This window comes from Thunnus thynnus, chromosome 1, assembly GCF_963924715.1.
Source record: "Thunnus thynnus chromosome 1, fThuThy2.1, whole genome shotgun sequence".
Classification (NCBI taxonomy): domain Eukaryota; kingdom Metazoa; phylum Chordata; class Actinopteri; order Scombriformes; family Scombridae; genus Thunnus; species Thunnus thynnus.
This window is the reverse complement of record NC_089517.1, coordinates 31,235,867-31,256,618: the sequence shown is the minus strand read 5'-3', so window position 1 is coordinate 31,256,618 and position 20,752 is coordinate 31,235,867. Positions and strand designations below refer to the sequence as shown.

Genomic DNA, 20,752 nt, shown 5'->3' with positions numbered 1-20,752 from the left:
CAGCAAAACCGCTGTGTAGTGAATTGAGAAAAGGTGTGTTTTGCTTCTTATGAATTCAACTTACATTTGTAAGAGGGAAATTGTATTATTTCCTCTGTCAAAAGTTGCATAGTGTCACTTTAAAGGTATAATCTTTAGGCGACCTGACTGTGAGTGAGTGGAACAGAAAGCAATAAACATATCCACTGGTGACATGTCCACTTTGACAGCATACGTCGTATGGACAAACTGAATTGACAAAGATAACTGTCACAGGTTGATTCAAGGAGGATTTGATGGACATTTACTGGCGATGGCTAACAATGTGACCATGTCTTTGCAATGTAATTTAGTTAGTTTTAATAGATAGATAGATTCTTTATTGTCATTGTATCAATACACAACAAAATACAATTTGGCAGCAATCCTCAGTGCAGCAGCTTGGATAAAACTGAATAAAGTTTAAGTTTAAGTCCTTACTTGTTAAGTTAATGTATTTTGTATTTTGTAAAATGCATCCATGTGAACACTATTAAATTGGAAACAGAGCGTAGAGAAATTAGGGAGATACTGTGGCCTCTGAACTTAGAAAATTCTTGTAACCCGAAGATGAAACTCAAAGCAGAGTGTTATTGAAAGTATTTGCAAATTGAGGACTTTTTCACAAAAACTCCACACACACACAAGCATGGGATTATCTACAGTATATTATTAAGTCACAAATGTCAGGAAACAATTTGTTGTCAAAGCCTGTGAAATTAAAAACCTTCATCATTCTCTTGTCAGTCCTCGCCACCTCCTCTCCACTGACCTTCACCCCATGTCCAGTAGCCATTTTTCACTGTCCTTGTCTCACTCCTCTTACTTCCCAGTCTGCCTTAACTCATCCTCCTCTCCTCTGTTCACCCTCAGACTGCCGATTGTTTGCATCTACTCATGAAAGAGAATTTTCCGGTTTTCTCATTCCATTTAAGCTCAGCCAGCACTAACCCATTGTGCTCTGATGTTTCTCTCAGGCAAGAGGTCTAAATCAGGCAGGGAAGATGGGGGAGGGATGGAAGGATGGAGGGGCTGGGGGGGAGGTTGGGATTTGAGGGAGAGAGAAGGAAGGAAGGACGGGAGGGAGGGTGAGACGGAAGGGTTAGAAGGGGGGAGATGCAGAGAGCAGTGAGGGAGAGGTGTAGAAGAAGTATGCAGGGAAGGAAAGCTTAATTACAGCGCCTGAGCAGGCTCAGCAGCCAGCCATATGCTCATTATGTATCTGACCCATGACCTTTGCTGCTTGCCATTTTCTATCTGTCTTTACCCTGCCTGTCTTTTCTGTCTCAAGAAACTATAAATGTCTCTTTTAAAATAACAATTTTCATTATATATCACACTAACATCTCACATTTCCCCCTTACATCTTCATCACAGGTCTCCATCTTGTATACTTATATTATCATTTGTTGCCACTAGATTCTTCTGCTGGATAAGAGCTGCAGCTAAGGGTCATTTTCACCACTTAATTAAATGTGGATAAAAATCCCCTCCTTTTTATCGTTTGACGTCCAGCACACAGATGATATCACAGACTGTCTCACTGCGTAGCGACTTAGCCCACTTTGTAGCCCCGTGGGTAGAGCACGGCAATAAAGCTGCAATGCTTATAAGGTTTAAACCCACCAGAGCTACTTACACTAATACAAGTTCATGCATTTGAATGCACAGAAGTAGAACATGCTAATATTAATACTAGTCCGTGCATATGTGGAGATATGAGCTGCATTTGATGTAGGCCGGCTTCTTTTAAGTGGTTTTAACAGGTTGGCAACAGTTTTACAGAAAATAAAGAACGCACACTGCATAGTATATGGATTAGACAACGCTTGTTAAAGCATAAAGTAATATTACAGACTCCATGAGTCAGAGACAGATGTGTGTATGTAAATGAGAATATTATAGCAACACTGGAGTTTGCAAGAAATTTAGAAATTAAGGATTGCAGGCAAGTATATGAATGAAATAAATGGCTGGCAGTGTGACACACGGGGTAAGAAGTTTGAAGAATACCATTCAATACATTCAATACATGAGCTTTAATATGATGATATTAGAGGTGTGCTATATCGTATCATTCATGATAATATCAGCATAATTACACACACACATGTTCTGCCCCCTCTTTGGGAATTAGTCCCAAAGAGGGGGGTGACTTCAGTAGTGTGGAGGTGGTTTGGTTATAAAAGATCAGATGTACAACAAACTGCCCAGTTGAGTATGAGGAGAGCCAAAAACCCCATGAGGAGTATTTTATCATATTGTCAAAAATATCATTATCGTATTAGAAATACCCTGAAATATCATGATATTATTTTAGATCCATATGGCCCACCCCTAGCTGCTATAGTAGCCTGCACTCTTCTGGGAAGGCTTTCCACGAGATCATGGAGGTTGGCTGCTGAGATTTGCTCCCATTCAGCCACAGGAGCCTCAGAGAGGTCGGGCACTGATGTAAAGCGATTAGTCCAGGCCTGCAGTTGTCTTCTCAGCTCATCCCAGAGGTTTTTCAATAGGTTCCAGGTCAGATCTTTGAGACACATGTCATTGTTAACCTCTCTTTGTCCATTAAGGCATTGTCATGTTGGAACAGGAAAGCTTTTAAAACAGGATGTATCATGCACATTTCCATGTCTAAATTTATATTCTGGGCCTTGTTTATCTTATACAACCCCTTTATGCAACCCCTGAGTTCAGCCTCTGTCTGAAACAGGTCATTTCAGCTCCTGTCTCTTTGAGGCCCCCCTAATGATGGCCACTGATTGGCCAGCTCTCAGAAGCTGTCTCTCGGCAGACTTCCAGCACCTCAGGAGGCTACGTCAACAAACTATAGTACTAGGATTTCTCTTTATCTCATTCTTTACTTGAAATGCAAACTTCTCAAATACATCAGAATATGTTCAAGCCAAAATCAAATCCGAAATATTTCAGTTGACAACGCAAACAACACATGGAACAACCTTAGCAACAATGGCTACAGAACAAACGGCGGTTTGTGGGCATGTGTAAACAATCTGATGTCATCATGAGGAAGAAGTAGAGTTAACTTTGCAAATCATTAAGAGTAAGTTGAAGCCCTGGCTTTTGACTTGCAGGGAGCATTTTTACACATGTTCACCTCATGTTTTAGAACTTTGACCATGTTTGACACAGACATTCAATATCATAACAATATAAAAATAACAGGAAATCACAAAAAGCAAGTTATGTCCCCTTTAATAAAACCCGGATGTGTGAGTGTGAAAACAACACACTGCTGTCTTAGATGTTGTGGCTCTGTGCATAGTGCCAGTGTCCCTCAGCAGTTCACACATTCCATTTACTTCACTGTTGATTTTCTCTGAGATTTCTGCATGACGAGACCTATCTGCAATTGCAATGGAGAGATGAATTTTTGAGGCAGTGTTCTGCAATGTTCCCGTCCATTTTGGGCCTTTTTCTACTCACACTCAACTTATTTCAGCCAATTCTCTGAACATTTGAGTTTCATCATTCTCACTTTTGATCTGTGCACTTTTCTGTTGTGAATTTCACCACTCTTGTGTTAGAGGCTTCTTTTCACACTTTCAAACATGCCAGTTTATAACTGAATCACACTCTGGGTTCCTGTTTCCAGTTACCAGATTTTTCCGGTATTTTCTTTCACCTGAAAAAAACCCACTACCTCTCTGTGAAACTATACAGGTCAAATCTGTTGAAAATCACAAACACATACTATCTTCATCTTCTCTGCACATTAGCAGGAGATGTTGTTACAGCATTCAATTTTACACTCATTCTACATTGGGTTTGGCTAAACACTACATGCAATAGTGAATCATTTCAGACTATTTAGTACTTAATTCCTGCAGATAATGGAGTATTCTTGTACCAGAAGCTTTTGGGTAAACGGTTGAGTAGATACTATAAATCAAATCCTGTAATCAAAAACCTACTTCATATAAGAAAAAGTGAAAATATCCAACTCTGTTCACTAATCCTTTGAGGTTCAGTTATGCATTGATTTGGTCGAACTGAGGAAGTATCACACCACGTGTGCCTTTAAAGTTTCCATCCATATCAACCCACTGTGAAATCACAACAATAAGATACCATCAAGATATCTTTAGAGTGTCCTAAAGGTACCATTCCTGCTTCAAGGAAACTCACAATTGCACACTGACTGTAATGTTTAGATATCCTAATCAATCTTTAACCAAATTAACAAGAAAGGAGACATAGAAAGGCTATTCCAAAAACACTCTTACAGGCATGTAACCTACGTCTAGCAAGTATTCTTAAAGGTTTACTCACCCAGGCTACTATTCATATTGGTATTCTGTTATTGATGCCTTGATTGTTTAGGAATAGTAGTTTTAGTCAGTAGTTTTGCAGGTATTTGGTCATAAACCAAAGTATTTGACAATTAAGAAATCTGAGTTGATGATAACACCAGATTAAAAATGAAGCATCACCAAAGTCAGTAGGATTCATCCTTGAGGAGAATGTCTGGAACCAAATTTCATGGCGATCCTTCCAACAGTTGTTGAGATATTTCTAAAAAACAAAAATAAGAACCTCATGGTGGCGCTACAGAAAGGTCAAGGGATCAACAAAGGCATTCAGAGTCGTCCTTCAAGAATCATGAATGTCTGTACAAAATTTCGCAGCAATCCATCAAATAGTTGTTGGGATATTTCAGTCTGGACCAAAGTGGTGGGCCGAACGAGTGATAGTTTTGGTTTTATTTGTCCAGATTTTGAGATATCAATCTCTCACATTTCTGCTGCCTCAGTAATAAAATGTGGGTGAATGTAATTTTGTTTGTCACTCAAAACTTTGAAAAATGACATCTCTCTGTCCAGAAACAGTGTCCCCATTTGTCCGGATAATCTACAGATGTTGCTGTCAACATTTTTCATCTGACTACTTTTTACCACAGAAATAGTCCCTGTTCAAAAGTGGAAATGTCTTCTTTTGCTCTGTGACAGGCCCATAATATTCAGTTCATGTGGGAGTAGTTGATGTTAACTGGGGGGACAGTTGCTGTGCTGACATGTGGTGTAGTTCAACACCTCCTAGACAGCCTGCGGGGCATCAAACCACTTCTGCTGGGGTGACTCGCTTGCCACCATATGGTGCCATGCTGCTGTGACCCCACCTGTCTGTTTGATCTTTGGTCACGATCTGATGGAGGAAGAGGTACGACCTCAGTAAATCATTAGTCTCTCCAAAAGACACCAGATGCTTTCTTGATATACAAACTAGTTTTGTCATCAAGCACATACAGTTTTCTCTTCTCAAGGGATTAGCGTGATATTTTGTCATCACACAAGGGGGGCGCCACACACACACACACTGCTTTCCTTAAGACAGGCATCCCAATGACTTGCTAATGGCGTCATCTCCGCCTGTGTGAATTTCAAAATTCCCTGGATGTGCATATTGTTTGCTGCCGGGCACATTTCGTTTGATGAGTCTAATCCCTTGTCTACAGAAACAAAGGTGTAACACTCAGCTGCTGAGGATCAGTGAGTGTGAGTGATGGTGTACATAAACCCATCTCTCCCAATCCCACACAGGCTCCTAATCCAAGAAGATCAAGTAACCAGGCTGGAAGTGTGACTGGGCGGGAGCCAGCACGATGCTTTGGGTTGTGTTGACTCACACCGTGATCACTCCTGCCTCACAACAATCATTAATCACTGTCTAACCTTTGGTTGATGTTGCCTCAAAATGTCCTCTTATTCTTATTCAAAGGGCCAAATGTTTCCTATCTCACATGCACAAGCTGCATTTTTCAATTTCTCTTTTCTTTTATTCATTTTACATCTGCATTCTTTTTCTACATTCAGAGAGCTATTTGACTTTGTATAAGAAAGAAAAATACACGATTATGCAATAAGGAAGGGAACCGTGTCAGGTTTGTGTGCAACCATGCACAGCTTTTACAGTAAACATCTGTGTGATGGCTTCACATGCACTTATGCTTCAATTATTATGCCTTACATAGACCTTTACTGTTAATTTTCACAGTACAGTGAGACATCAGTCAAAGTTGAGTAGGCAGTAAAATTAACTGAGCCAAAGCAGGAGGCAAGGAGCATTAACATGAGCCTATTTTTAAATCAGGAACTGTGAGTAATGTTGTTTTTTTCTGTATTTCACCGTGAGGGTTTCATGCCAATGCCTCATACCCAGATTTAACAAAACAGCTGATTGCGTCCTCTTTCATGTTAATATTCTGAAAGGATTCAAAAATATCCTGTAATGTGGAACCATTTTACTGAACAAACACTGAATATTACATATTGGTGCATATGTTCACACTTTTGGTTACAATTTGGTAAATGTACAATTTGATGGAACCGGATTTTGTAATGATCTGCTATAACTTTCATTTGGCACTAATGTAATGCAGAAAATTCACTTTTATTCACTTGACTTGTAAAACATACAGTATGATAAAAGTGTCAAGGATGTTTCCTTTATATCAGTAAGAATGGGAAATACAGTTTTAAAATGCACTGGAATCTTGCAGGTTTACAATACACACAGTAAACTGGGCCAATATTTGGGTGGGTGTTCCTATAGAAGCCCTGTATCAATGCCAAACAATCAACTACTTGTTAGGCCCTCCAGTGGGTATCAGGCTATATAACTCCACTGTGCCTTCTGACAGGTGACACCGTTCTCTAACCCTGACCTAACATACCTTTAAACTGCCTTTGAATCCTACTCTCACCCAAGCAAAGAGCAGATACTCAGCGGCTTGACCAGGTCTTACGTCAGCATTATATCTGCTTAAGCTAACCCACATTGGTTTGATAGGCAGTTTCATCTGAATGCCATGAGCCTGCTTATCCATCAATGCTTACATAGTTCCAATAGTCTTACGAGTAACCACTAATAAGCAACCCCTGTGTTATCAGAAACTTTTCCACACATGGATCACAACCCCTGACCTGTCTAAGAAAAGGGAAAAAAGGATTTCACTATGAAGTTGAGTACGAGTGTTAAAGTGCAGGCACCCTCTCTATAATTGGTGTTTCGTTGAGACGGTCCAATGATGTGGAGAAGGCTCAACAGTGTGTCCCAGTGTCCCTCTTTACCTGTGCCCACACACTCAACACAGCCCTCTGAAGCAAGCTACCACTGTTTGGCTAACGAAAGTCTCTGAGCCACACAAAAATAATGTTGCTACCTCACACTAGTAAGTTGTTTACACCAGCTGACAATGCTATCGAATAACAAACAGTTAACATCATGCCAAACCAACATGCTGCCAGCACTGGCATTAGGAATTCTATGAGGTTTTTTTTTATTTAAATAAAGAATGTAAATAGACAAAGACTTGTACAGCCAAGACTTTCTGTGTTTTTTCCTGTATCTATTCATACCTCAGCTGATGACAGTGTTCCACAAGGTGAAAACAGATGATGTATTAGTCATAAGTTTAATGTACTTGCCAGTGAACACAACACCTCTGGTAGATGCTTCTACAGAAAAGGACCCTGCTCTCACTTTTGTGCGAAGCTCAGCTGCCGGAGCATGTCATCATACGAAGGCTGTAGTCTTTATTTACTGAAACGTATAGATTTCACCACTAAGCTTATGTGTGTGTTTACTATACATCATCTTGGATTAAAAGCTCCCGCTGTGTACCTGCTGGAGCACCTGCAGTCGGGGTTCAGTGATAATCCACAAAAAAAGTGAGTGAGACCTGGGCTGGGAACAGATCCCATGAGTGTGAATATCAAAAGCGAGAGGATATAATTTGATGTTTAAACATGCTGGTTAGGCAAATTCTTTCTTTTTATTCAATTTCACAGAGAGTACAGTTTTGATCTTATTCACTGCATTACGTTTCGATCTATTCACCGGTGTCAGCTTTGAAGTTTGAGTGAGATTTTAAAAGCGAGCCAGGTATAGGCTAACAGGGCCTGGCTAAGCCTGTGACAAAAAGACATTGAGACGCGCTCTGTCTCTCCTGATCCACAGGGACTGGGAAAGTAGGCCAGGATCGGTGTCAGACTGCTGTGAGGATCAGGACGCTGAAGTTGTTGACTTGTGATCAAAGTTCCTTTTCACATTTTGGATGTTGAGAGTCTCATAGAGAGAGCTAGAGAGAGAGAGAGAGAGAGATTTAAAATATTACACAGACACACATAGACACACATAGGTCATATTTTTAGAAGTGAGGCTTTCCAGCTGAACACTGCGTCACACAGTGTCATCCACAAGCATCCAGCCTTTTAATAAATCATCTTTTCTGGTGGTGGAAGTTGAACTATTCACCCCGCCCACTCCCACAGAAACATTAGAGGAAGTCATACAGGAGGCCTAATTAGCAGAAGATACTGGACACATGAGTCACCACAGGAATATTACGGTGATACAACTGGAGACAAAGTTTCTAATTTTAGGATGTCAACTCTGTTTTGTAACACCAGTCCCTCAATAGAGGCAAGAAATATTTACAGGGGCATTAACTATGCATGGAAGATAACTATCTGCTCACACTGAAAGATGGTTTGCGCTGCGAAGACGCTCGATCATTTCAGCCTCCTTTCATCTCGTGGAAATGAGCGCTTTCCTGCACATCAAACAAACTCTAGAGAAGAGAAACGAGCGGCTCAACATTTCTAAGTGATTAGGCCAATAAACTGAACTCATGCCGTGGGTTAACAGACAGCTATTTGACTAATTTCCCAATTAGGAAGCTTTTTGTGTGTTGACAAACTCCAGCGCGTGGATGACCCTGAAAGAGAAAGAGGCACCAAAACAGCCAGGAGACACTGAGGCTCGTCACGTGTTGTTTGTCGCCCCTGAGTCCTGTCTGACTACATCGTGAGTTATAATCAGACGGCGAATCACTGGATCCCGTGCAGCCCACGATGCCGACGCGCGCCGTGCAAGCGCACACCCAGTCCGGCGGTGCCTGGGATTGGGTGGAGGGAGTGGTGGCTGCGGACGGAGTCACAGGATTGGTAGAGTTCAGCGCCAAACTTGTTGACTCATAACTGAGCAGCTCCTCTCCATCCTTCACGGCGCGGAGCTGTCCAGGGCCAGTGGTGCTGAAACTGCCAGCTTCCGACGTGCCGTTGGAATTATTTCATCGTTTTTTCCCGGTTTGATCGCTCCCGTTGATCCTTTTAAAGTTATATGCTCTTGCGCAACACTTCTAGACGTCTGGTATAAGCATCACTTGGCGGATATCTATCCACCGTCACCGCTCTATCCAAGAGCACATCAAGCCTTCAACTTCTAAGCCGATCAAACAGAGGAGCAGCTATGGCTTTCATGGTGAAACACATGGTGGGAGGACAGCTGAAGAACCTGACAGGCGGACTGACGGAGGAGAAACCCGAAGCGGAGAAATCAGAGGCAGCCGCGCAGGGGATGACTCAAGAGGAATTTGAACAATATCAGCAACAGTTAGAGGAGGAAAAGTAAGGCAATGATTGAAGCTTGTGGTTGCAAAGTTGTAATGAAAACCTACAATGTGTGTCTGGAGAGCGATGGAAGCATGGCGTATTTAAACAGTGGGGTTATTGTGTGTAAATAGCAGTGTGCTCCCAGTGCGCCGTGCGCTTTTTTACGCATCAATGCAATAACACGAGCGCTCCACACACAGCTGCTCCTCTCGCCCTGGGAGCTCTCTGCCTCGTAGTTTCGGCAAAATTTCGTACCGCCCTTTTTAATTTGGGTTTCCTGGAATCGTTCCTCCGCGGAAATAATTCGTGCCTCAGCAGAGATATTCCCATTGCTGTGCGTGCGGCTGAATAACGAATCAGACTGTGTGATGAATAAAGTGGGTAAAGTAATACCTCTCTTCGGTGATTCTCAGAAGGCAAATAACCAACAGCATAAAGTTAATATTAATTATTATTTCTTTCTTTCTCTTAACCCAGTTACCAGTCAATACACCGTAAATAATGTGTGGCAGCCTAAAAATGTGGATAAACTGAATTATTGATATATCCTTCAAGCTGTGTGAATTGTAGTTCTTTTGTTATGATTGTTTAATCTTTGGCAGTGAAGGTTTTTCTTTTATAATTTACATATTTGTTGTGGTGTTTATCTCCTGAGCGTATGGGAGGACAGTATAATGTAACAGCAAGGTCATTTGGCAAACAGAGTTCACCCAGCAGACAGTAACTCACTATTGATTTGTGTGATGCTTCATTTAGAGCAGGACTCCACAGCCTATATCAGATGTTCAATCTCCTGGTCTCTGGGAACAAGTAACCAAATATTAAGAATGTGGAATAAAGAATGTTAGATTATGATTATATGTTTCAGTTGGTTTGATTTAACACAGATTGTAGGCAGCTACAGTGCTTGGGGGCAGATTCTTAAAAAAAAAACAAAAAAAAAACAAAAACATTTTTCCCATCAGCACCAACACATTGGATGAACACTTTTAACCAGAGTGCTTCACTGTACCATGTGCAGAAATTGAAAGCATGAGTAGGAAGTGAAATCCTAACTCAGCCCATTGAGCTCTACAGGAGGCCTGGTGAAGAGATGCTTAATGTTCTGCTGTCATAATGTGACCTTCAGTGGAAGTGAGTTATTAGTCAGAGGTGCTAAACATGAACGTAGATCACTGAGAGGCCCATACCGCTCAGATTAAAGCAGAATAAGGTTGGGGGTGGGTTACTCACACTGGCATGTCACATGGAGACATTTTATCACCCTCAGCATCCGGGCCACAGTGACAACCCGGGTCATCTGATGCCCTTGAGAGGGGACGACACAAAGCTCTGCTCATTGGCTGTGATTGAGCGCCGCATGGGCCCATGTGCCGTTTGGTGTTTGGCCCCCTCATGTTAATACAAAGTGAACTCGGACTCACACAGACAGCACCATGAATGCTGTAACTCCAGATAAAACGACCTTCCCCTGACACATTGGGTACAAACACAAACCATGCCCGTGGTCCTTCAGTGTCCCACTGACTTTAGATGCTGCTGCTGATTTGATCCTTCCAGGCATACAATGTAACTACTGCCACTGTAGCTCTGATTTGAAGAATATCATCTATGGTGTTTATTCTGTTTTAAGCACATACTGTATTTAACTGACTGTGATAAAATGTGGTCTTTTGCTTCTGTATTTGTGCTATGTTTGGCCTCAGGCCATGCAGCAAGTTTGTTAAGCATTATGTCATGTTGTTGACTCATGATGTTGAAGGCATTTCAGCAAATTTAGCAATTTACGAAGGACAATTATGAGCTACACTGAAGCCATAAATATTTCAGTGAGGTTGACTAGAGAGAGCGTTGCCAGCAGCCCATTGCCTGCCCTCTGCTGGAGGCATCACATACTGTAAGCTGGACTGTTAACAAGAGTGGGCTCTAAGAGACAAATGACATCAACACTCAAATAGGTAGGGTCAGAGTTAGGGTAGGGTTAGGTTAGGGTTGGCTTAGGGTTAGGTTAGGATTAGAGTAAGGGTAGGGTCAGAGTTAGGGTAGGGTTAGGTTAGGATTACAGTAAGGGTAGGGTCAGAGTTACGGTAGGGTTTGGTTAGGGTTAGGGTTAGGTTAGGGTTGGGTTAGGGTTAGGGTTTTCCTCGACAGATCTGTAGAATTTTAGAAATACTTTAACACCTCCCTTTCTGCAGACACAGATTTATGAATATTAATATGGTTGGATTTGTCTTACACTTCTTAGATTGTTTAGCTTAAACTGCCCATATTGCAAAGACTTCCTAAGCTCTTTGAGGGTTTCCAGACTAAAAACATGCCAACATCCCTACAAAGTCTGTCATTTAAGGCAGGCTGAAATACTTCAGAGCTGAGGTGAATCTAGGATATGTATGCAATGGGTTGACTTGTGAAAGTGGGGTTGTGGTAGTCAATCTGCAGTTAGTAGGTTACCTCTATTAGTCCATATCCCTAGAGGACTAAAATCCCCTCAGAGGAGCACTGGACTGACAGGATGCTGCATCTGAGGCTTCTAAACATAAGCAGAATATCTTTTCCTGCTTTTCTCCCCATGGCATCACTGCAGCTGCTGCTCCACCTTCTGCTGGCGCTACACATCAAGAGGCCACACAGTCATTTTCAGACTTAATATATGTGTTGTTTGTAATATTTTGGGCATAACGCCTCTTTAAATGTGTGGTGCTTGGTTAGTGTTGCTATTTCAGAGCTCTCCGCAGGTTAAAGGGTGTACATTTGATTACTATTGAAGACATTTTCTAGCCAGCTTTGTTTGGAAGCTGAGATTCTAAATGCGTGTGTTCTGTGGCACTGAGAAAATTCTGCCAAAATCAACATTTCCCCCCTTTTCTTGCAGACAAGAACGAGAAGCCAGTTTTGCCCAGAAGAAAGCTGAGAGAGCCACAGTTAGGAGTCATTTTCGGGAAAAGTACAGACTACCAAAGGTAAACCAATCCCACTCTGCTTTTGTGAAGAAAGGGGAATACAATGCATTTTGGGTTGAATGACTGGTTGTGGCATGACACACATGAAGACGTCTCCAACAGGAACACAAAGCCTACAGATTCTTTAAGTCCATCACTATATTTATACAAGCCACAGCGCGATTTGAACCATTTTGTTTTAAAGTTGTCGTCTTTCTTTTCTCCTCCTATGTCTGCCAACTTGTGTATCCACCTCAGAATGAGACTGACGAGACCCAGATCCAGCAGGCAGGCGAAGACGTGGTGTTGCCCACAGAGCTGGCCAAGATGATAGCGGAGGACAACCAGGAGGAAGCACACAAGCAGTCGGTGCTGGGCCAGCTGTCCAACATCCAGAACGTGGACATCGACCAGCTGAAAGACAAAGCCCAGGCCACACTGGAAGACCTCAAAAAGCAGACGGAGAATTGCAGTCTCATGTGATCTGGCCAACTCTAAGTCCCTGAAGATTAGAGCTTGACTTGTACAAATATTTTTCAGAGGCGGAGCTGCTCTGGAGGTAGAAATATTCTTACTGGCACTGCTTGAATGGAATGTCAGTTGGCAGAGCCGCGTAACAGCAGTTTTTCTAGCTGCGCAAAGTTAGAAAAGAAAAGAAAGAAAGAGATGAGGAAGCTAATATAATCAGATCTGGGGCTCAATGTTACTAACTGGAAAAAAGAAGTCTAGACATACAGTACCAGTCAAAACTTTGGACACACGTCTTAATTCAAGGAAACAGGAGGTTGTGTCCAAAATGTTGACTTGTACTATAGTCAGCTTGCCTGCTGACCCTCAAACATCCTAAAGGCCATGAATGTCATTCATATTCTTATTGAAATAAGCTAACTTGCACTCTGAAAAACTGTGGTTCCTTAGCTCCTCCCATTGAGATTTAACCAATGAGATTACTTCTGCCTTTAGAGCAACTCTTCCTCTGAGAGAAGTTTGGCCAGCCTATAAAATTCTCCCTCCGTCCCCTGAACTCCCTTACTCTCTGTACTTCACATGACCAGTGATAAGACAATATGATCCTGCTGCAGAGGTCTCAGGCGTGTATGCAGGTTTTCATTACTGCCACACACACAGCAGCTGATTTCACTGATGAGCACAAGCACCTTTAACAAGACAGGGAGGACTGATCAGTGAAATAAGAGGCTTGGTTGGGATAAAAACCTCACATTCACAATCTGACACTGTCTAATGTCAGGAGACCATACGCATATTATGTTGGATTTGGGGAAATTTCTTTTAGGAAATGTTAAGTGAAGGAGCTCTTTGTGGGATTGTTTACATTCCACATACAAAAGCACAAATTATTACAAACTGATTCAGAGCAACAAATGTGGCTGATCTTTGTCATAAGTAGCTTACTAATGTTGGAATGTTCCTAATGAAAGCTCCCTCTGAGCTGCAATGATCATAGTTTTAATCTTTTCCTAGACATATCATTATAAATAATTATAAATACTTCTCTCTTCTTTTTTTTTTTTTTAGCTTTTTCTGTACTTCATTGTGCCTTGGACGTCCGTACAAGGTTGTCTTCTCTAGAGCTCCAAGATCTGTATGCTACTTTTGACAACGTTTTATTAAAATCAACAAATAATTTGTGAGCAGGCAGAAATCATGTCTTACTTAGGTAATTACAGTTAAGCGTGTGCAATAACTGTGTTCCCAAATGTAACCTAGCATCAGTATCAACCACATAGAGAGTAAATCTGTGTGTGCGCTGCATCCAGTGGTTAAAAAAAAAACAACAAAAAACGAAAGCTGCTCAGATGAGAGAAATGTAAATGCTTAAGAAGTTATATGCCAAAGCCTTTGTTGAAAACACTCCAATCAACATAAAGGACATGGCTCAAATATGTCAAACTGTGTAACTGCAGTGTGTGTGTATAATTCCAACTACTGAGTCTACATACAGATATTTATGTTGTAAGATGTAAATGTATCTGCTGTTTGCCTATACTGTAAGCAGCTGCTCATTCTTCACTCTGTTATCATCAAGTTGCTGGGTCATCGTAGTGTTGTTGACCGTCACATGACCTTTGGCCTGTCCTCGATCTCGTTGACCCCTGCGTCTCAGTGGTGGTGTTTCGTGCTGGTGGATTCGTGTTGTTTAGGCGACGTGTGATATGTCAAGTGGTGTCTTTGTAAACCTAGTCTTGTGGCTGGGAGTGCTGGTCGTAGTGTTACACAGCAGACAGTCACACTGTGGGCTTACTGCGTATAACTCGGTATTTTGTCGATGTTGTTTTCTAGCCAAACGTAAGTGGAGGCGCGTGACTTAGGAGGGGATGTTGTTGATGTCGTGTTACATTCATATACGCCACATTTTTGCCAGTGTTTGAGTTTTATGAGCAGTGGTGCCGAGGGTGATCTCACATCTCTCCCCACTTTGGTTCTTGTTACAGTTCTACTGCCAAAAATGTTTCCTTCGGGTTCCTTATGATGACGTTCCTATGATGAAGTTTTTGCATATAAAGAGAACACACTGGATTTTAAAGGAAAGGTGGGCAAAAATATATTGACTGTTGTTACCTTAATCTCTAAGAGCAGTGGTGATTTCTGTTGCTGCTGAATAAAAACTGAGGGAACACAAACATTTTCAGTATAGCGGTTATTGTCATGTGATAGATGAACATTATATTCATATCATTATAATAATATGAAGCAGAGGAAAAGTTGCAATAAGTCCTTTTATAATAGAGCTGTCATGTTTGATCATGAGACAATATTAATGGGTGGAACTGAAGCCATAAAGCAAACTCTTTGCTTTGTATGAGTGTGTTACTTTAAATAATATCTCAATAATAATAATAATGATAATGATAATAAAATAATAATAATAATAAACAAATGTAATTTCTGTGTTGTCATCCTGTGAAATTGATTTTTTCAGGAAATGGCTGCCATGACACGCAGTTTCTTCTCGTTCTCTGGCTGTTTCTTTGTTTCACAGTGTATCTCTGCCATTCCGTCTCTGAAACTATTTCAGTGTTTTTTGAGTTTAAACTGCAATAAACAGATTTTTAGGATAATGTACTATTGTTTCTGTTTTGTGTCATTCTTGCACAGAGCTGCCTCGAACTGTATGCGGTCATTTGTCAGTTTTCACTTTAATTTGCAGCATCTTGAACACCAGGTGGAGACAAAAATACACTCACAACTACAGAAACATGAAGAAGGAGGCTGATAGATTATGACTGACAGGTGAGTGATGGGATGTTGTGGTCAGTTAGTATTAAAAGATGTAAGATGTGGCTGCACTATAGTGTAGTGAGTTATTCACATGATTCATAAACTAGAGAGTACAAAAAGCCTACATACAGAGCATTATCTATGCATGTATGTATGTATATATATATACACACAATATATTGTTATTTTTTTAAATAATATTCCAACCCTCATATTACATAAGTAAGTTGATACACAGAAGATGGACTAAAAAAATAACTGTAAAACAGAACTTCAATCAGTTTTATGGTCATTTTAACAGCAGTCATCTTTTGCTGTTGTATTGAACTGTATTGTAACTTATTTCTGTGTGTTTCTGTTATTCTGTCCACCTGCTGTACATACAGAACATAAGGTTTCAGCTATATATACTGTATATGACTACTGCAGGTCTAATGCTGTCTTTAAGCATGTTTCACATTGTGAAATGCAGTTTTTACAAGCTGTTATGTGTCATATTATAGTCTTGAATAGATAACAAGTCGGGCATCCATCTGGTTTTGTGGAGCTTGTGCAAAATTGGCACAGCCTCCCAGTGGCAGACCTGAAACTGCTTTGCAAAAAAAGAGAAAAAAAAGAAAGAAAAAAATCAAGTTAGTTACCATTTCAATGGCAGGAAAGCCTGAGCTATTGGTAGTTTTCAAGTGTGGTGTGAAAGGGGATAGCTGTAAAATATATTGATGCTGAAACCCCTCTCTATTGATAGGCCGCAGTGCGTGAACAATCTTCAGCCTGGAAAGACACTGGGCCACTGCATGGCCAATCTGACACAATTGGGGTGAAACGGGCCAGAAAATACTATTCTCTCCCATTCTCCTCTATCAATCGGGGCTTAAAGCTTCGCAGAATGGGAGGCAGGAGCGGGAGAGGGAGGAAAGAGCGACAATTAGCGAGAACCTTTAAGTGAAAACCCTCAACGATGAGGCAGTTATCATAGAGGTTTCCCCTGCTCTGTTTGCGGCTAAAAAGGAACAGATTTGTTTTTCCGCGCTGAAAATTGGAGCAGTGAAGTTGCAGATGTGAGCTCCTTGCAAAGGAATGCGTTCTGCTAAACCCCCCTGCCTACCCCTTCACTTGTGTTTTGCTGTAAGTGAAGAGGGGACCACACAGATCCTGGATTTTATGTGAGGAAAATTATAAACATTTTCATCCAGCCTATCTCGTCATGTACTGAGAGGATTTGTGCATAGAGCTATACTGCTGTAGGCCTGGAAATGGGTCCCACGGCTGACTCCTCAATGACGACCAATCGGTGGCCAGGATTGTAAATGAGAGAGAGAGAGAGAGAGGGAGAAAGAGAGAGAGAGAGAGAGAGGGGGGAAGGAAAACTTTTCTTTCTTTTTTCAGCAGAAGGAGGGGTGTTGTGGGGAAATGCTCGGCGGACCGTGAAGCGTAACAGCAAGAAGAGGGACAAAGACGCGCATAGCGGGACTAAATGCGACAGATAGAAACTTCTTCCAACTAAAACAAAAAAACAAAAAAAAACAACAACATCGGAATGCGTGGAGGGATGTTAAAAGTGGTGGAGTTGGGAAGAGAAGTCGAAACAAACAATGGAAAGAAGGATGAGTTCAAGTGTACAAACTGAGTTGCGGACAATAACTGTGGTTAAAGTGTGCGTTAACTTTGGATAGCCCCGCGGCGCGTTTCAGTGTCCACCCCGGATCTGCACCGGTGGCACGGGGCAGGCGCAGGCTGCTGTTTGGAGCGTGGTTTCCCACTTTTGAACGGACATGGTTCTCGGAATGACTATTACTGTGCTGCTTCTCTTTTTTGCAGCCACGCGTGGTGATTTCCCTGAGTCAGATCCTGACTTCCACTGTTGCAAAGCTCACCAGGAGGAGGCAAACTCAACTAACTTGCAAGTTTGTGGATAATTTATGAAGGATCCTAGTGTGTGTGTGTATTTTTTGACTGCGTTGGCAACAAACTGTCTCCATGCATGGGATACTTATGTGAACTTCAGCCTGTAAGATTCAATGTGTAGATTGTCCTGATCCTAATGTGCTGGTGGAGAAAGTGCACGTCCTCGGACTAGAACTCCATCCAAGCATGAAATGTTGGTGCAGCGCCCTGGCACTTCTCCCGTGGGTGCTGGTGGCCTTAGATGCCCAGCTAATCTGCTGGCAGGCTCTCCTTCGGTGCCACGACGAGCCCGAGTGCGATCTTGCGTACAATCAATATTTAGCAGCTTGTGAAGGTAACATCAGAGGGACGAGGAGACAATGTCCAAGCCACTGTATCAACGCGCTGATAAGACTGAATCACACGCGCAGCGGTCCTGACCTGGAGACCTGCGACTGCGCGCAGGACCTGGAGTGCCTCAGCGCCAAACGAGCCATAGAGCCGTGCCTCCCCCGCAGACACCCGAGCGATGCCGGGGGAATAGGCTGCATGGAGGCCCGGCAGCGCTGCGAGGAAGACAGCAACTGCCACACCTCCCTCACGGCCTACTTGTCATACTGCGGACAGCTGTTCAATGGCAGGAAGTGCTCCTCTAAGTGTAAAGCCACCATTCAACAGATGCTGTTCATCCCGAATGGCATGCTGCTCAACCGCTGTGTTTGCGATGGGGTTGAGAGGCCTTTCTGTGAAGTGGTCAAGGAGAACATGAGCAAACTTTGCTCCATAGGAGACCACAGTGTTATTTCAGACCAGCCTGATACTGATGACATCTATGAGGATGAAGACTATGACACTAGAAACGACAGAGAGGAGGTGTACGCTGACCATTCCTCTGCTTCCCAAAGGCTGCCCAGCTGCATGACGCTCCTGTTGCTTCCTCTTGGACGGATATTGTACTGAGATGATGGCTACATGCAACATTTGATGGATTTATTAGTGACAGTGTGCCCCTGTTCAAGACTGCAAGATCAACCCTGGATTCGGCAGGGGTTTTAGTGACTTGCTCGAGGACAGTTCAGCAGGGCAGATGCTTGCTGGCAGGGGACTTGAACCCAGGTCTGCTGGATAAGGAAAGTTATTTTTTCACCACTGGGCCTCCCTGAGAGCCCATTTTAGCTGCAGGGTGACAGAGCACAGTAGTGATTTGTGTAGGCTTTCCACAACCATACAATTTGCATAGGAATTCTTTTCGATGCACATCTCACTCAGGAAAAAAAAACTGCTTGATTTGGGATTCTAAACTTCACATAGATGGCTTTACAGTACTGAGTGAACTGCTCACTTTCTGCTAAGTTGAAGGAACGACTTGTTGTCAATCATGGCAAAAATACTTTTAGATGATGATGAGAGGAAGTGAACCAAACTCGATTCTTTTTCAGGGCAAATTTGTTGCAGGGCATTGACATTCTGTGTGCCTTTAAAGAGCTCCTATTTGTTTGGTTTCAATGGTACTTGGAGTGTGGCTTTATTAAGACCTTAGACAAACATTGGACCCATCCAGTCTCTGTTTGCTCTGCTCTCCATTTCAGGGGCCTATGCATTGTTGCAGCAACCACACTTCAAATATTTGTGGGAACTGTCAGAGGACAGGCAAGGGTGTGGGATCAAGTACTTAAATTAACTTAAGCGCCTCTCCAGTACTCTGTCTGGGGCCCTTCCCCCACATGACATTGTTTTATTGAACTTTTCCTGAGACCACCCCTCCCTCTCCCTTCTTCCTCTCTGCTGCCAGCCCCCTTTCACGCCTTTAAAAGACCCCTGTCTTTATTACTGCTTTCACACTGAAGCGTCAACCCAGGAAAACCTTGTCTGCTGCTGGTGTGAACGGGTCAACGTGTCATACCTGTCCACACCATCGCTTACGACAACAGGGTCCACCTGGTCCAACGCTGCTCTGCTGTTATGTAACAAGATTCTAATTTCTTACCCTACCTACCTTTAAACAAACTGTGTGATTCAAACAGAAGTTGTTGCAATAAGTGAACAGGAGCTCATCAAACAAAGATATGGGAACACTGCAGCAACAACACAATAATCAGTAAACATAGCAGTAAAGTATTCACTCATTAGAGGCGTCAAACATAGACTGAATGTATGATAATTATGTTGTGACATACGCAGTGTTTGTTTGTTGAAGGAGAATTAGAGTGTTGCCAACTAAACAAGAGGTGTATTAGGATACATGCAGGGTACTTTTAACCTGCAAGGTTGTCACTAAGTGCTTCCTACATAAAATGCACAACTACAGATAAAGCTCAAACTGATAAAACAAGAGATTGAATTGCTTCACGAATTCCTACGATGGTTCCTTTCCTCAGAAAATGTACTTTGAATAATGTAGCAAGTAGTATTGCAATGCATCACATTCATATTGTAGCTGCACACATTTACATGAGGAGATGCTCTGTATTATGAAGCAGCTAACAGGGCTAATGTTACCTGTTTGAAGGTCCACACCAGTAGTCCAGCAGTCTTTCAGTCTGACTTCTTGCTGCCACTGACTCACATTAAGCTGTTTAGTTAAAAGGGAAAGTAAAAACAATGTTTTTGTTAGTTTTTCGATCACTTGTAATGAAGCTGCCAATTTGTGTCTTCGCCACTTGAAATTGTGTCACAACTAATCTTTTTGTTTTGTTATGAAGTCTTGGAAAAAAATGTTGATAAATGTTAAATTATGAAGCTAGAATATGAAGAATGTGTATATATTTTACAATTATATGCAGTAAAATAAGCCAGTCTGGCCACCATCAATGAAATGCATTTAATACAGTATAATACACACAAACGTAGCACAGATTCTGCCCACAAATCCTCCTGATATGATTTACAGTTCTCAATGTTTCATCTCAACCTTGTGGGAATATAGCAGTAAACACTTCGGAGCGTCTTCCATGTGGGAGGGCGAGTTTTATAATAAAATGTTTACGAGCTCATGTTGTGTGATGATTTGATTTGTCCAAGGACATCAAGAAAATAACAAATGTAATCAGGAATGTCTGTAACTAGTGACTCAAGCCAGATTCAGTCTTACGTTACTGTTGACCGGATTGTAATGTTCTCACTTGAACAAACAATCTTGGGTTCAGGAGAACTTTAATGACCCTATGAACATGTTTATTGATATAATGGTGAAAGAGGTAAATGCTTCAGTGGTGCTTGGGTAGAAGGCAAATTAAATCCTCACTGAAAAAGAAG

The 20,752-nt window shown here is 42.0% G+C and overlaps 2 protein-coding genes and 1 long non-coding RNA gene across 4 annotated transcripts; 2 read left to right on the top strand and 1 right to left on the bottom strand.

Moving 5' to 3' along the window:
- Positions 1 to 7,762: 7,762 nt before the first annotated feature.
- On the bottom strand, positions 7,763 to 10,705 carry LOC137186540 (uncharacterized). Of its 2 annotated transcripts, none has more exons than XR_010929037.1 (2): positions 10,164 to 10,705; positions 7,763 to 8,106 (listed from the first exon to the last, which is right to left on the bottom strand). It is a non-coding gene; the product is annotated as an uncharacterized lncRNA (long non-coding RNA). The 2 variants fall into 2 exon arrangements; XR_010929035.1 differs by lacking the exon at positions 10,164 to 10,705 and adding an exon at positions 8,519 to 8,605.
- cplx3b (complexin 3b) lies at positions 8,940 to 15,457 on the top strand. Its single transcript, XM_067595529.1, has 3 exons — positions 8,940 to 9,449; positions 12,307 to 12,394; positions 12,632 to 15,457. The coding sequence occupies exons 1-3, from the start codon at positions 9,292 to 9,294 to the stop codon at positions 12,854 to 12,856; spliced, it is 471 nt and encodes a 156-aa protein (XP_067451630.1). The 5' UTR covers positions 8,940 to 9,291; the 3' UTR covers positions 12,857 to 15,457.
- Positions 15,458 to 15,910: 453 nt separating this feature from the next.
- si:ch1073-459b3.2 (growth arrest-specific protein 1) lies at positions 15,911 to 20,490 on the top strand. Its single transcript, XM_067595515.1, has one exon. The coding sequence runs from the start codon at positions 17,705 to 17,707 to the stop codon at positions 18,455 to 18,457; it is 753 nt and encodes a 250-aa protein (XP_067451616.1). The 5' UTR covers positions 15,911 to 17,704; the 3' UTR covers positions 18,458 to 20,490.
- The last annotated feature ends 262 nt before the right edge of the window (positions 20,491 to 20,752 follow it).

Excerpts from the sequence above, each read along its gene's own strand:
- si:ch1073-459b3.2 (XM_067595515.1), top strand. The coding sequence starts at position 17,705 with ATGAAATGTTGGTGCAGCGCCCTGGCACTTCTCCCGTGGGTGCTGGTG.
- cplx3b (XM_067595529.1), top strand. The coding sequence starts at position 9,292 with ATGGCTTTCATGGTGAAACACATGGTGGGAGGACAGCTGAAGAACCTG. Across the intron at positions 9,450-12,306 it reads CAACAGTTAGAGGAGGAAAA|ACAAGAACGAGAAGCCAGTT; the intron begins GTAAGGCAATGA and ends CTTTTCTTGCAG. Across the intron at positions 12,395-12,631 it reads AAAAGTACAGACTACCAAAG|AATGAGACTGACGAGACCCA; the intron begins GTAAACCAATCC and ends TATCCACCTCAG.